The sequence below is a fragment of the Agelaius phoeniceus genome, chromosome 5 (assembly GCF_051311805.1).
Source record: "Agelaius phoeniceus isolate bAgePho1 chromosome 5, bAgePho1.hap1, whole genome shotgun sequence".
Classification (NCBI taxonomy): Eukaryota; Metazoa; Chordata; class Aves; order Passeriformes; family Icteridae; genus Agelaius; species Agelaius phoeniceus.
In genome coordinates, this window is record NC_135269.1 from 13,265,480 (window position 1) to 13,281,302 (window position 15,823).

Below are 15,823 nucleotides of genomic sequence, written 5' to 3' on the forward strand. Positions count from 1 at the left end.
CTACTGTGTATAAAATTGTGCTGGTGAGCAACATACCCTTACAGCTGAGGACTTTATCACTTAAGTCCTCTACTGGAAATGGAAATTACATAGCACACAAGGCCTTTGCTTCCCCTGTCCGTGCACACACATTTGATTCCACAGCACCAAGTCACTGATGAGCAGAAAAAGCACACTGGCAGAAGGCTAAGGCCTCAAGTAATAGAGCTGAACTGACTAAAAGCACTTATTGGCATCCCCCCTGAATATGCCTCACTACTCCTATGCCCTTAACGCAGAGCACAGGAGCTGCCTCTCCATGTGGTCTGCAGTGCATCAGCATTCCAGCCCTGCCTGCTGAGGCTGGCAGTGCAATGGCACCTTGTCCTGCCTCTCCTGTCCCCTGCTAGGCACAGAACAGGGGCACAAACTCCCTCTGGAGGCCGTGGGTCCTTGCCACACCACAGCCTGTGAGTAGGTGATGGCAGGGGATTCCTGGGCCCCTGACAGAGAAACCTGTTCTGTTTAAGGCCCCTGAAGAAAAATGATCACAAACATAGCAAAGTGAAGCAGAGCTTTTCCTTATTATAAACTAACATGTAATACAATAAATCCCCAAGCAATGTGTGTGCTAGGTCGAGAGATTCCCTAAAGAAGAGTACCTAAAAATAACTTAAAGGAGCATACAAATTAAGATTATAGTACTAGATGATCAAATACTTACAAGAAACCAGAATGGCCATACTGGCTTGGATGGATTAGTACAGAGGCCTGACCCAGACCATGGCCAGTTTCAAATGCTCAGGATGAAAACATCATTGATTATCTTCCAAACAAGATTTGAACCAGTATGCCCAAATAAAACCAAAAAAAGGGGCTAAGTTTTAATGGTGGCCAGTGCAGTAGGCTTCAGAGAGGAGGAGCTATTTTGGTTGTGCAAAATCATCTATCCTGTAAGAGCTGAGAAATAATTCCACTTTGGTTTTCACACAGTGAAGCCAGCCAGCTGTATCTGGAATGGGAGGTGATCCATTTAGCTGGCAATGGGCAGGAGCTCAGGCTGCACACTGCAAACTGCAAGGCTGCTAAGTGGTGCTGTGCTTCACACCCTGGGGCCTCTTCTGCAAAACATTCAACCACTTGGTTGCCCTCAAAGGCAGCAAACCAAGGGTGCTCTGGAAAAAAAAGGACCATTTAAGGAATTTTCTAAGCTATGACCTTGCCCACTTATACTGACCAGTTGGGGTCAATCCCAGCTTTCTCCTGTCACTTTGCTGACCTCAAGTGGCTGAGCAATGCAGCCACCCCTTGTGGCACTCACAAGTGATCACTGTCTTAAACCATTAAAAAAAAATACAGAAGTTGTTAATGGATACTGGAATGATGCAGAGAACCCAGCAGGATCACTGTGAAGGGAAACAGATGACCCATGCCAAGATGGGAACACTTGCAAAGCAGACTACAACAGCATTTCTCCTCTCACTGTCACCTCAGGCAAAATAATAAGGCACTTGGGTAGAAGAATAGGGCATTACCTAGAAGAGCCAATCTGCACACCAGAATGAGCCCATGGAGTCAGGCACTTGTTTCACTGTCACTGACGTGAAACACCCTCTTAAAATGGCACAGGGAGGACTGATCCACAGTCCTCTCCAATTCACCAAATCCCTCCCATTCATTTCACTGGATTTTGAGTCAGGCCTGAAGGTGACAAATAGGATGCTGAAGGAAGAAAGTCTAAGGAGAACGAAGAACAAGGAAGGAGCTGGTGCGACAGCTGCTGTAATAAAATATAAATTCAATATTTTACAAAATAGAATAGCTGCAAGAAATATCTACTGTACATAGTAAAAAATTATTTGTAAGGCTAGGTTAGTTTTTCCCTTATTTAACATTAGGAAAAAAAATTAAAAGAAAAAAAGAGCTTCAAAATCCTTTTTTTTTTTTTTTAATTGACTTCTTCTGGTAAACTGTTAAGTAGCTCTGCTAGCCTGCTGAATTAGGATTTTCACATTAGATCCATCCTCAATGGAACAGGAGTGCCCTTCTGTAGGAACCAGATAAAACCCTGCTCAAATTCTGGACTGAGTTCAACGATGCCCCTGCAAGGACAAACTGCAAGAAGCACAGCTCAGGCAAAGGCATGACCAGGGTACTGAGAGAGAGAGAGGGCACATGAAGACAACACCATGGGACAAGAGGGAAACAAAGCATGGAGAAGAAGACTGGAACCAGGACCAGACCTGAATGCTGCTCTTGGCTTTCTCAGTGAGCCTGGCAGTCACTTCACCCCCTCCTGTGCTCATCTCATTCCTCTTTTGACAGGTCTCCTGCCCATGTAATCAGCTCCTCAGGTCAGAGGCTGCCTTGGCAAACACTTGATACAGGATCCACCACCTCTAGGCATGGGCTGGCCTATCTGTACCCAAAGCAGCTGGTCTCAGATCACACCTCTGGAAAAGCAGGTAAGAGGAAAACAAGACACCTGGCTTTATTTTAGGACAACTCAAGCTTAAGGGGAGGAAACGGGCATTCAGTGATGTCTGTCTGTCCAATTTCAGGGTCTGCCCAGATCACTTGCAGGGTTAGGAAAGCTCAGTTCTCTTCACTGCAACTACCTGAACAGAATGTTTCAAAGCTAATAAATACTATTTACAACAGTAACAGGAAGATGGCAAGGAAAGGAAAACACAAGACAATCTGAGACCGGGTCTACACAAGAATTTTCATCAACCAGCTAGAAGCCAATAAATTAAATCCATACAGTCCTCTCAGGAGGCACTTCTGGTTTAAGCCTTACATTGATTTAGTTTGTTGGGAAGGAACTGACTTAAGCTAAATAGATTAGCCTTAAGCAGACTAAAGGGCATCCATCTAAAATATTGCATAAATGTAACAAAACCTGCTTTCTAAACAGATTTAGTTAAACTAGCGTAATTCTCCCACACAGTGTGTGGTAAGACAGTGACTATCTTTGCTTAATTTCTCAAGGGTGGAAGCAGGGAAGCCCACTAGGACTGCATTCAATGCACAGAGAAACCTACCCTGCTAAGTAATGAAGAGACTGGAGGGGAGAAGAAAAAGAGCATGGGGAGGACAATTCAGCAGCACCAGGGACCAGCCCTCTCCTGCCTGTGCTGTGAACTCAGCAGTGTCAGGGCCCTTTCTTGTCCCCTCAGCAGCAGGCTGCACATGTGCTTCTCTATCCCCCCAAAAGGCTCTAGGGCTGTAGACCAGCAGGCACAGAGCTGTGGTGAGACTCTAAGCACCATCATGCTGCATCTCCTCTCTCTCTCCATTACCTTCTCCCAAGAAAACCATCACCCACATGCTCCCATTGGTTTTGCACAATTCACCCTTCTCCAGAATGTCTTTGTGCTCAGATCAGGCTGTGTGCATTTACAGGCACACACACCCACCAGTCACTGGCACACTGCTGGCATCATCTGCCATCATAATTCAGTGCTGCCCTTGCAGTGTTAGACAGGAAAGGGATAAAAGCAGAGACAGGGACTGTGTGTGACGTGAGGAAGGGAGTTACAAAGACAAGAGATCCCATCTGTAGTCACAGCCTCATCAGTCAATGCAGAAGTTGAACTCCCTCTCTTTTGTACTTTGGTTCACTGAGGATGACAAGTCAGGGGAACTTTGGTTGAAAATATGTGGGAAGGAGGGAAGTCAAGAAGTCACTCTTTTTTATTTTTAAGACGTGGCATTGACTCTTCTGTCTATTTCAATTATCTTCAGTGTTTCATTTCCTTCTAGTTCCGAGTTGACTCTGTAGGGAACAAAAAAACAGAGGTTAATGCAAACAGTAAGTTTTTTAAGCACATATCCTGCTTGATTTGGCTAATGCTAAAGAGCCAAATTCAGTATTTCCCAGCTAGGTATTTGTCAGTTAGCTGAGTCTGGTAACATACTGAATTATACTGAAGTAGTCATCTCTTTGGTTCTATGCAAGCAAAGGGGCAGCAGATGAAAGCACATATATTTAAACCGGTGACTCTCTTTTCAGAGGCCTGAAAAACTTACATTTATGCTAAAAAAAAAAAGCAAACAAAAAAAAAATCCCTTACATTTATGCTAAAAGTGAGGGAACTCAGTGTGGGAACTTAAGTAGTCAGATAATTGTAGATGTCTGTCTCTTGAGACTGAGTCCTGCAAACTTTCAGCAGTAATGCTTTAGTAAAATCACCGCTGTGAGAAACTCCAGCTCTTCATGCCCTAACCTCATTGAAATTCCAGTGAATCACAACCTCACACTTCCATACAACTGCCAAAAGCTTATTCCTTTGGGAAGCACAGAAGAAAGTGCTTTAAAGAAGGGGGCAGGCCCATCTAACAGGCTTACAGGGGTTAGGTTTCCGGCAGAAGCACCAAGTTTGGTAGCTGTATTACTACAATTATGATGCAAACAGTTCTCCAGAGCAACAGTGACTTTGCCTACAGGCTCTCCAGATAAAAGCCAAACTCTTACTTCATGTAAGTAAGCTTAGCTGAGCTTCCTTCCAGCTGAGCATAGCTGAGCTGCTAGCCTAACCTGTGTCCTTCAGGCATGAACAAGAGTGAACCAGAACACCCGTGTGACAAGCAGCCTACCCTGCACTCACCTGTGCTGCTGCAGGCCCAGCAGCACTGATTTCTCTAGCCTTGTCTCGTTGGCTATTGTGAACTGCATGATTTCATCCTGCTGTGTCCCTGGCACAGCTTCCAGGGACAGTGCTGTGAACTTGGAGGTGTCTGTTTGTCTGTCACTGCGATCTGCGAAGGAGATCGGGCTGGATGGCTCCTCCAGCTGTTGAGGCTCTTCATAAATTAGGAGGCTCCTTGACCTCACTGCACACAAAGACAGAAGGCAAAATGAGAACAACCTGGTCATTTCAGGAAATGGAAACTGTTAAGGCAGAGCCAAAGCTGCAAAGGCCTTTTCTTTTCATAGTGATTAACTGGCAATTTGAGAGCTGAAGAAAAAAACCACAGGAATGGTCTTGGTAGGTATCAAAAAGCCCTAAATTATTCAGAAAACAAGAACAAAATTAAATAATAACTTTGATAATATATTGGTTCATTATGGTTATGTAATACTAACAGCAAAGAAATAATTTGTGCATTTTAACAGTATGAACATCTGCTACCAAGTAGAAACCCTGCTACCCTTCACAGACCACTAACTTTAGTTCTTCAAACAGAAGCAAAAAATTCTTTAAACAGAAGTACCAAGCAGGCTAGTGGGGAAAATATTTTGCTCATTTTTATGAAGTCTGCTGCCATCAGCATAGTTTGCCAAGCTATCCTTCTTAGAAAAACACAGGTATATATTAAAAAATGGCCATTTAAGGAGCAGAAATGCAAGAGGTGCTTGAGAAGGGGGCTGGGAATGGGTGTGGAAAACAAGTGCTTAAAAACAACCAAGCAAAGAGCAAGACTGGAATAGCTGTCACTTACCAATGGAATCTGTGTAGGACTCTGGTGAGGAATGCTGCCTGGGCAACACCATCTTTGTAGCAGAAGGATATGGCCCATAGCTCTGAGAGAAGCTGCCAAAAACTACTGCAAAGCACAGCACCACCATCTGGCAAAGGGAGGAGGCAGGAGAGGTGAGTGCACTTGACCCACATGCGCACATGAGAACTGATACTTTATCAAAACAAACCATTTGGGGCCATCCTCACCACTGCACACCTACCAAAGGCACCTACACAATAACAATTCAGTGCTTCAAAGGGCACATCTCAAAACTGGGGTTTGTTTTCAATGTCTGCACCAGTCTGACCAGCTGCCTTTTCTACTCACAAAGCTGAAATGCAGATAAAGCTGCCATGTGTGTTTTACAGGCACTGCTGAGGATTTCCAAAGTTATTTCTGCTGCTGGCCCCAGTCTTGCTTCCAAGTGACAGTGAAGCTAGACTGGGAGAACAGCTTATGCCTTGTAAATTATTTCCATCAATTTACAGCACTTTGGGTATAAAGGGAACTTGATAGCTGAGTGTAAGGAGGGAAAAGCAAATGTTTCATTCTACTCATTTTCTTATCTTGACTACTACTACTACTGAAATAGGACAGAGGTAGATTTACAGCCTCAGTCATATTTTGATTTGGTTGAGCAAGTTTATTTTTATTAGTATCAAAAGTACGAGCCTCAAAGGTCACCCTCATTTTCATTTTACAACTCTAGACACCATTTCCACCATATAATACTGCAGGAAATAATAAAGTGGGTCCCTTGGAAGAGCATTGCTCCTTCTTTCATCACTGCAGCACCCAACCAAAAGCAGAGGCCCAGTCTCCTCCAGAACTCAGTACCTCCCCACAATCATTAATCTTCATCAGTCACAAGTCTCACCTCCCTCAAAATTATGAAAAAGAGTTAAATCATGAAAAGGAGTTCCCTAAGCTGCAAATTTGCCACTGAGAGGCTTTGCAAAACAAGAGATGTACCTTGAGAGAGATTCTCCTTCCCTCAGAATTCCAGCCTTAGGAATACTCACCATAAGACAGGTCCCTGTTTGTGTGCTAGCTGCCTTACACGAGCGGGACACTTTGCCAGCAACCATGGCTTGGAGCCTCTGCAACTGCTGCAGAAGTGTTCTGGAAAGCAAAGATAACAAACAAGCATCACACACACTGACCTGGCTTGTTGGTTAAATGGATTTTTGTTCCAAATTCCACACATGGCAATAATACAGCATTTAGGATAAGGTAGAGATAATTAAAGTCTTCTTAAAATCACTAGCAAGGAGTGTTTTTAATTTTACAAAGTTTTTATATGTTATAGCCCAGAAATGTTCAAGATTTTTTGCTTTTCCCTCAGCTTATGTCCCTGAACAATTACTTCTTTAGTACTTTCAGTAAGTTTTTATAAATAAAAATTGTATTTTCAGTGTTTCTATACAAAATGGCACATTAACAACTGAAACTGCTCTGCATGCAAGTGACAAGCTGCATATATAACCTGACTCTATGTCATGAATTCAGCTGGAGTTTTGCCATTATTTTTAAAGATGCAAAATCAAGTTTATAACTGCTTAGTTAGTTTTAAAAACCATCAACTTCTCTAGTCAGTTATCTAGTTGGTTATCAAAAGCCCCTTTTCCCAAAATCTTACTGTTTAGTTGTTTAGAACACATGCTGGCTGACTTTTAAAGAGAAGAACTTAAAACCAGACATAGGCACAGACTTCACTTCTCACATTCACTTATTAAATCAAACACTTTAATGCTATTTGTTAAATCCTGCAGAGTTGACAACAATTGCAGATGCTTCAAGTGGGTACTCTGTGTCTTTGACAATCCTCTTGTGGCTGGATTCAACAGTCCCAGACCAGAAGAACCTTTCTGACTGTTTTTTGTTTTGTTTGGTTTTGCTTTTTCTGCTGTAGCATCAATTACTACAGTCAGAACACATGTAATTGAAATAGGGAATGATCTCAAAGTATGATTGGTACAGGATTTTCACATAAGTCTTTTTAACAATCTATCAGCAACCCAAATGCCTGTCCTCAACACAAATATAGTATAATTTTGTATCAAGATGCTAAATTTTCTATTTGTTCCTAAGTTTACTTTTCACTTCTTCTGTAAGTTTCACAATCTACTGTGGAGGATACCCCACAGAAACTCCAGGCAGTTTTGGAGGCTGTTACGTCAAAAGCTAAAGCAAGAGGCAAGGTCAGGATGTCAGAGAAAATAGAAAGAGTATTTTAAGACCAAACTGGCTAAAAGCTAATTGTGGGACAGACCCAGAGGTGCCTTCACAGCTCAATATACACTGGTCTGCCTATTTTCATAGATTTTTTTAATCATCAATGCTCATTGCTAATTAGGGTTTAATGAATTCAAGGACTTCAGGAATACATTCTGAAACGAGCACAAGGCATTCTCACAGCACAGATTTATCTGGGCCAGCAGATCCTTCTCAACTTGTTAAGAAAGGATATCTTGAATGCTCTTGAGAGCATGGCTTACTCTGCAACTCCGTATTTTAAAAAGAGAGCAATATGCCCACTACAATCCTTTATTCAGTAATACAGAGACCACAGGCAAATTAAGAGATACAAACAGTGTCCCCCACCTAAATGAGACCATCCTAACTCCCTGCTCCCTTTGGCATCTCTCCCCAGTTCCTCCTGACATCCACTGCATGGCACAGGGTTCACCAGACCTGTGCACATCATTTCCTGGCACAGAACACCTTGCCCACAGTATTCCCACCACGTGCCACCAGCTGGGTTAGACAGCAATGCCCTTCCAACCCTGAACTTTCTGTGCTATTTTGGAACAGTAAATCTTTCCCCCATTTCAGGCCTGACTCACTAGAGGAAGGAGCTCTCCTTCTCCTCCTTCTCCTCCTCAGCTTGGGGGCTGGCAGCAGCAGCAGCAGCCTTGAAATGCTGATCATTCCTGCCACTTTTTGTGGAGGCGTCAGTGAGAAAACAGCTAATGGCTGGTGAGGAAATCAACAGAGAAGAGGCAATTCTCCTCAGTTTGTTCATCTCTGCCTTTTCATGCTCAGTTTAAAAAACCTGTTGGGCAGAGTGGGCCCAGAGAGCTGATTACAAAACAGTCTCTTTGGAAAGTGTAATTAGGCAGGTATTCTGAGGTCTTCTATAGACAGAGGAAGATTCATCCTCCACCTTATTTACCAAATACCTTCACATAAAATGTCTTTCTTCCCCCAGTCATTTATCTGTTTGAGCAGAGCTACTGTTTCCTCCTCAACAGACAAGGACTCAGTGTTTGGAGCTGACAGGATACAGGTGCATTTGCAAACTGTGAGCAAGAACTGAGGCAAGAACAAGAAACAAGTTTGATCAGAGATGACATCAGTTTATCCTGCCACTGCCAAAATGAGACACACCTTGGGGCATTTATTCTCTGTTTGAATCTGGAATGGTGAAAGACTGGATTCTGAGGTCAAAAGATTTCCATGCAAAAGCTTGTAACTGGACAGCTGCAAGGGTGATCTAGACCAGGAGAGACAAAAGGAGCAGATCTCTGATGCTCCCTCTAAATACCAGTAGAAAGGCCACAAATGCTTTTAGTGGAATACACTGCCTATGGGTAAGTCCTAACAGGAGAAAATGCAATGCCAAGACAGCATGCTAAGGGGGTTTGCACCCACAGGGATTATTTGCACTGTGTCTGACACATTTCCCAGGGATATTCAATTAGAGGGTCAATTCTGTAGGAGGTGTGAGTGTGCTTTCACGCTTTTCCCTGCCAATGGAAGCACCTCATAGGAAAGCTGTAAAGTGCCTGAAGACTCCTGAACTTCCTTCTACATGCTGCCAGCAAACTCAGTCTGTCAGTGATGGCTTGGTTTTGGTGCATATTCACAAATATTCATTTTCAGAAGAGGCCTTTTCACTACCAAAGTATGGAGCAAGTCAAGCCTTCTCTTCTGCTTCCAGTGATACTTTAATTAAGGAGAGAAAACTTGTCATTACAGAAGCACCTGGGAGACTTCCTCAAGTCAGTATTTCTGTTTAAAATCCAACATTGATGCAAACAAACAAAAAAACAACCAAACGACATCTTCTAGGGGACACCAAACACTTTATCCTAATCAAAAGCTTTTAGAGGATTATTCCTATTGTGTGAGGAACAAAACCCAATTCTGATAAGGAGAGAGACAAAAATATTCTGTCTTTTAACTCTACACAGAGATTCTTCTCTGTCTGTCCCATTTGTAGCAAAGGGGACAAACCCCAAAGTTTTAACTAAAAGACCACTTAAATCCACAATCTTCCCTCATTTGAATTACAAAGAAAATCTCCACTAATTTTTTCATAAAAGATGTTTCAGCATAAAAGCCTAGTAAGTAAGTAAGTAAGGAGTTACTCCAGGGCTGCCAAGCTTTGTCAACTATTGCAAGGGTGGCCTGAAATTAGGTGCAATATATCTCATTGCAACTTAAACCTAGATCCTTTACTCCTTGAAAACAATTTGCTAAAATGACTTTATCAGTCTCAAATGAATGAACACCCAATCAAATCAGTGAAGTCTGGCAGCTTTGGTGCTGATAAACCCTTGGTGGGTCAGAGTGATGTGCAACTTGATCTTTAGGTGACTGGGAGTTGAAGGAATGGAAGAATATCCTATTTTTATTTACAAGGCATTGCCTTTAAGGTGCTTGTTAGTGCAGATCTACACAGCTGGCTGCTGTTACTCCATGGGAGCAACTCTGGCAGCCACTTGCATTCACTGTCCATGGGTGACACTCTCATGCACTGGATCCTATGTCTATCATTTCTCCAGGAAAAGAGACCATCAAGGTACTTACAAATACAGAATCAACAAAAGTGAGAAGCAAAAGCACTTTTCAACACATGATACTCAGCACCAGATGTTTCAAAATTGTATTTAAGTCCACACAGACTCCCAGAGAGACCATGCTGGTGTCAGAGAGTGTTTGCAACCCTCTGGATCACTGGCAGGTTCTGCCTTTGGTCTCAGTGCCAAAATATGACTGGGACAAGCCTTCTTGGTGACTGGGACAACTTACTTCAATACCCAGCCCCAGCTTCTTCTCCCACCCTTTGCCTTCTGAGAGAGCAGTGTCCCACATGCTTAGATGCTACTCAAACCAGTGGCTCACTTGTGGCTATAAGACAAAACAGGTAAGCAGGGAATAATGGGCTTCCTTAGTTTTGAGAAAACTGCCTAGGAAGGAACTTGGATGGGTTTCTTTTAAGGGATTGAGTCACACAAATGAGGAGAGGTAACATATGCTACTGTTCTAATACTAAAGCTGACAAAAATGCTGCACTCACCCACTCAGAGTAATGAGAATTAAAAACTCTGGCATCTTGATCCCCAGCCTCCTGCCTTGTCTTTTAAGATGTGTGAATGCCAAGGGAGATGCTCCTGGATGCAATTTTTTTGACCACACCCACACCTTTGACATTACAACTTTTCAAACCCAGATTTTCAGGCTAAGGCTGTCTTTCAAGGAAGAATTTTCTAAATTTTTTTCATGTTACTGAGAGTAACGAAGGAAAACTTTTATCAGAAAAAAATTCTCGTGTTTCCATGGTTTGGAGCCAGATTTTGAAATGCAAGCAGGGTTTCCCTGAAGTCTTAGGTATGTATCTATGCAAATGTTTTCTATATATAGATTAACATACTCTTAAAATCTGATTGCACATACTGAAAGGAAACTGCTGTTCAATAGTTGTATGTTTTGGAAATTGCTCTTCAGTTCCTCTCAATCCAGCCAGACTACACAAACATGATAGTGACTGACAGTAATACATGTTCATTAACTTTTAGGTAGGCAACTATAGCCCAAGTTTTCAACAAGGTAAAAATCCAACTTTGTCTACATCTACAGTTGAAAGCATTGTTTCAACACATAATCTTATTCTCCTGGTATCTTTCTTCCACTCTTACAGTCTTTCACAATGGGAGAACAGCTTTGATGTTTGTAGATCTAATTTTAGATAATATGTTCAATAATGTCTTCATTTTTTACTGAAATGAATACTCAAAGTTACACCTAAAGTCAACTAGGGCTCTGCTTTGGGCATATTAAATAAGATACATGTGTGCATAACTGTGCTAGGTACTTAGAGAAATAAAGTCCTAAACATATAAAATCAGGTATCTGACACACCAAACTGACACTAAATAATTTTGACCACCACTGCTCCAAACTTAGATTCCTGACTGTATGTAGGAGATGAATGTTCCAGCTATAGGATGCTGTGAAGACAAGTTCTGAAACATGTGAACAGTTTCTGGATGTCATGCCAAAGCTCTGTGCAAATACCAATGAGGAAATGAGACATTTTGCATTCACTGTAGGATGTGGATCATGTACATTAAACCAGGGCCTGGAACCATCCTCTGAATGAGACAGTTGCACAATTATACAGTAAAGAGGAAAAGTGGCTTTTTGGAATTAAGGTGAAAAACTCTATAATATGATATGTTACAAAACTGAGGTTTGATGAAAGCAGGCACTTTAACAAATTTCTCAGTATTTCACACATAAGCCTTAGCAGATTTTAGACACAGTTGATATCTAAATAGCCAAAACAGCATTGCCATGAGTTACAAGAATTTCTGTGCAGAAGGATGAACATCTGCTTCTCTGCATGAGATTACAGATCAATATCAATGCTATTGCAGAGGGAAGGAAACAATGCAACTCATCCCACATGGGGAAAGTATGAAGGATTTGGAGATCATATCACTTACCTAAAACTTTTTAGAGCATTTAGCATGAAAGAATTAAGATAATCAAATAGTAGGTAAGATGCCAAAGGTCCTTTTTGAAAGGATAGACAACAAAGCTTGAGTGAATCCTCAACAGCATAGAGATGAAAACAACAAGCCAAATTTATTTTAACTGGGGAGAACAACTCCAGGGTTGATAACATGTTGCCCCAAGGGGATAATCTACAGCTGCAGCTTTTCTTAAGAGAAATTGGCTTCAGTACCTTCTGGGACAGATTCTGGGTGGGACATCTCTACTCCACACCTACAGAATAGTTGCTGGTTTTTTTGTGTCAAACCCTGGAGGACGATATAAGAGGCACAGAAATGGCTTGGCTCTCTTCAAGCAAGCAGCAGATGTCTTTATGCATGAGCAGTGTGTGGGAGACACTCTGCAGCAAGTCACAGTGCTACAGGGTCTGGCTTCATGAAATCAGAGATAGGATCCAGAGATTAGAAACAACACATGCCACTCAATTAGCAATGCACTGGCTGCCAGATCAGCTCTAGGGCCATTTTCCATTTTCTTATCTTCAAAACCCAGCTTCCCCCCACACATCAGTGTCACCATCATGCTCCTTGGTAATATTCAGCCACCACTGCAAATGCCTCTAACTGGGAAGTGTTGAGGGTGGGCTCATCTGGTTCCTACTCACTGGAATTTGCCACTGAGCATAAGCCAGGATTGACACTGTGCTCTCTCAGCTAACATCAAATTAAAAGCTTAGCTATTCAACATCTTCTGCCATGTGTCCTTTGAAAAAGCCACCACTGAGTCACCCATTTTTTCAGAAATGAAGAAGCAAGAAGATGGTTTTCCCCTCCAAATGAAGGAAATTCTGGGGTGTGAGATAGTTAGAAGGGTGCACAATAATTGCAATGACATCTAGTAGTGCATAAGGAAGTAATAATGACTTTTGAGTTTCAGCGCTGTTAATTCTGGAAGTGTCATGTCTCAAATTAAGGCTTCCTGGCAAAATTCACTAAATAAAGACAATTGGGAGAGCTAGACTGTAGGCTTTTTTGTTTTGTTTTGTATTGCTAATTACATTCCCTTGGACAGTGGAGGAACTCAGAGAAGAGTGCTAAAAGGTTTCTCAAGCACACCACAGGCTGGGGAGGCAGTTTAAGACATGACATCAAAACCTCCATGCTTTACATCCCACTGCAGTCACAGTAACTGGCATTCCACATCTTTCTCTGACATGAACCCTCTCAGACACAGCTATTGTTCACACCTCAGTTGATCTCTTAACCTCCAGATTTTCACTTTGCATGGTGGTATCCCACTACCAAGTTCTGTTTGATGATATCCATACCTTACCTGTTAGTGTTCTCCAGGACTTCAACCTTCTTACGCAGCTCACTGTTTTCATTTGAGCAGGTCTCAACTCTGGAGACAGCACAATGAAAGAGAAATATAAAAACATCAGTTATTTATTCAAGTGATTGTAAAACAAGCCAAACTTGCTTTCACTGAGAGCTCCATGATCTTGCCTGCATTTTAAGAAACAATTACACCAATGAACCTTAGTCGTAATATTTAATCACACTTTGTAGCATGAAACACAAAGCAAAAGTTGCATTAGCTGTCTGGCAAATGCCATGCTTCTGAAATCAGAGCCTCAAATTTCAAGTTTATGAGGGCTAATAAGCCACAAGATTAAGTACAGTGCTCAAGACTGTCCCAAGATACTACCCATTTCCAAATCACCCCTGAAATCCCCAAACTAAAGGACTTTGTCATACAACATGTAAGAGGTCCAAGTAAAATATGTGACTCCTAAGAAAACAAATAGAACCATCCTGAATAGCTTCAAGAAGAAAAAAGGGAAAAGAAAATATCCTTGATATCTGGTATGCATGAGGTGGAATTTCAGAAGAGTAACTCTGAGGAAGCAAGGCAGAGCTATAAAGAGACAAGAAAAAAATGGAAATTACATCAAGGATATCACCAAAGATGGTACAAGAGTTTTAACAGAACCATCTGGTGAATTGCATAAGAGTAATACTAGAATATTCATCTCCTGGAAGAAAGATTAATTTGGGATATAAATCACTAACTGGGGGTTGGGTCCTGCTTGCTAAGGGAAGTCCATGGGTCACATGCTATTTTCCCGAGTCCTGCTTATTTTCCCAGGCAGTCCTGACTCACCCACTTCCTATTTCTGTTTTCATCTGCACTGGAAGACAGAGTTCACTCGCTCTGGATCCATCTTTCCCTGAATACTGCCTGTCCACTGGCCAACACAGTCGCCTGAGGTGAAGGCCAATGCAGCTGGGTCTTGCCTAATTTAAGGCGTGAAGTGTTTGCTGGCACATTAGCGACCCGCTGCAGGCAGGCACGGTCCTGACCCCGACAAACAGCTGCCAGGAGCAGGGCCTTTTCTCAGTCACTGCCACGAGATGGCAGCTGGCACTCTGTGCATGGAACTGTCCCAGCAGCCACAGCTGGATCCCTTCCCAGTCCCACAGCTAGTGCTATTGGCCTGCTTGAAACAGGAAGGAGGCTGGCTTACTTTTTTTCCAGACTGTCCATGTATTCTTTCTTTTTTCTTCTACTTTCCTGGGCAGAGATCTAAGGAAAAAGGATGAAAAACACCAAATATTTGCAGAGAAAACAAAAGCATCAGAGACAAATTAATAAACTGGTAAAAAGCCCCAGTGTTATTGGATTCAAGCATCTGTCTTGTTCTCATTTCTATTCCTGGCAAGCAAAGCACTGACTTGATCTATTTCCACATTCTGAAGCAAGGCTCCTCCTTTCAATCACACAAAAAAAGATCATCCCCTGCTAACTTTAAAAAAGAAACCAGATTCATCTGGAGAGAATATCCCAGGACAAATACCAAAAGATGATCTCAGGATGATGTCCTGCATCCAGGACAGAAAAAGCCCATTAATGTATTAGAAACCAGCTTTGCAGACAAGGACATGGGGTCCTGATGAACAAGTCAAACAACTGTCAGCAGTGTGCCCCTGTTGGAAAAGCAGCCAGCCAAACTTGGGTCTGCATCAAGGAAATTGCAGTTAGCAGGTCCAGAGGAGTGGTTCTTCCCCCTCTGCTCAGGGGCTGCAAAACCACAGCTGACTGCAGCAGTGCAGCCCATGGCTCAGAAACAAATCCTCTGGATGTACAGAAGCAGGCCCAGAGGCAGGGCTCTGCTATAATAAGCATGCCAGAGCACATGACATTTTAGAAAAGGAAGAAAAAGATGGGCTTGTTCAGATTGAAGAAGAGAAGGCCAAGGAGGGAGTCTGATTTATTGCTGTCTTCAACTATCTCATGCAGCAAAGATGATGTCAGAGCTCTCAGAGGCACACAGCAAATGACAAGAGGCATCAAATACAAGTTGCAGCAAAGGAAATTCCAGTCACACATTAGGGATTCTATTTATTTTTTTTTACCACAAGAGTGTCCTAATATGGGAACATGGTGCCCAGAGACACAGGGGACTCATCATCCTTTGCAGCAGTAAATTGTGACTGGACAAGACCCTGAGCAATCTTCTCTAAGCTGACCCTGCTTCCCAAGCCAGGGCTTTGACCAAAGGACCTCCAGATTTCTCCTCAATATAAATGACTGATTCTATGTAAGTGGTACATGAAATGCACAAGATCACTTC

The 15,823-nt window shown here is 42.4% G+C and overlaps 1 protein-coding gene across 2 annotated transcripts in view; it reads right to left on the reverse strand.

Annotated features, from left to right (window-relative positions):
• Nucleotides 1-1,462: 1,462 nt before the first annotated feature.
• CREB3L2 (cAMP responsive element binding protein 3 like 2) overlaps nucleotides 1,463-15,823 on the reverse strand; it is a 70,398-nt gene continuing 56,037 nt past the window's right edge. For both annotated transcript variants that reach the window (XM_077178327.1, XM_054631977.2), the window contains exons 7-12: nucleotides 14,717-14,775; nucleotides 13,522-13,590; nucleotides 6,468-6,567; nucleotides 5,425-5,551; nucleotides 4,590-4,815; nucleotides 1,463-3,757 (exon numbers count right to left, since the gene is read on the reverse strand). In XM_077178327.1, coding sequence (XP_077034442.1) covers nucleotides 3,682-3,757; nucleotides 4,590-4,815; nucleotides 5,425-5,551; nucleotides 6,468-6,567; nucleotides 13,522-13,590; nucleotides 14,717-14,775 — 657 coding nt within the window. In that variant the 3' untranslated portion in view covers nucleotides 1,463-3,681. The remainder of the gene's footprint in view (nucleotides 3,758-4,589; nucleotides 4,816-5,424; nucleotides 5,552-6,467; nucleotides 6,568-13,521; nucleotides 13,591-14,716; nucleotides 14,776-15,823) is intronic.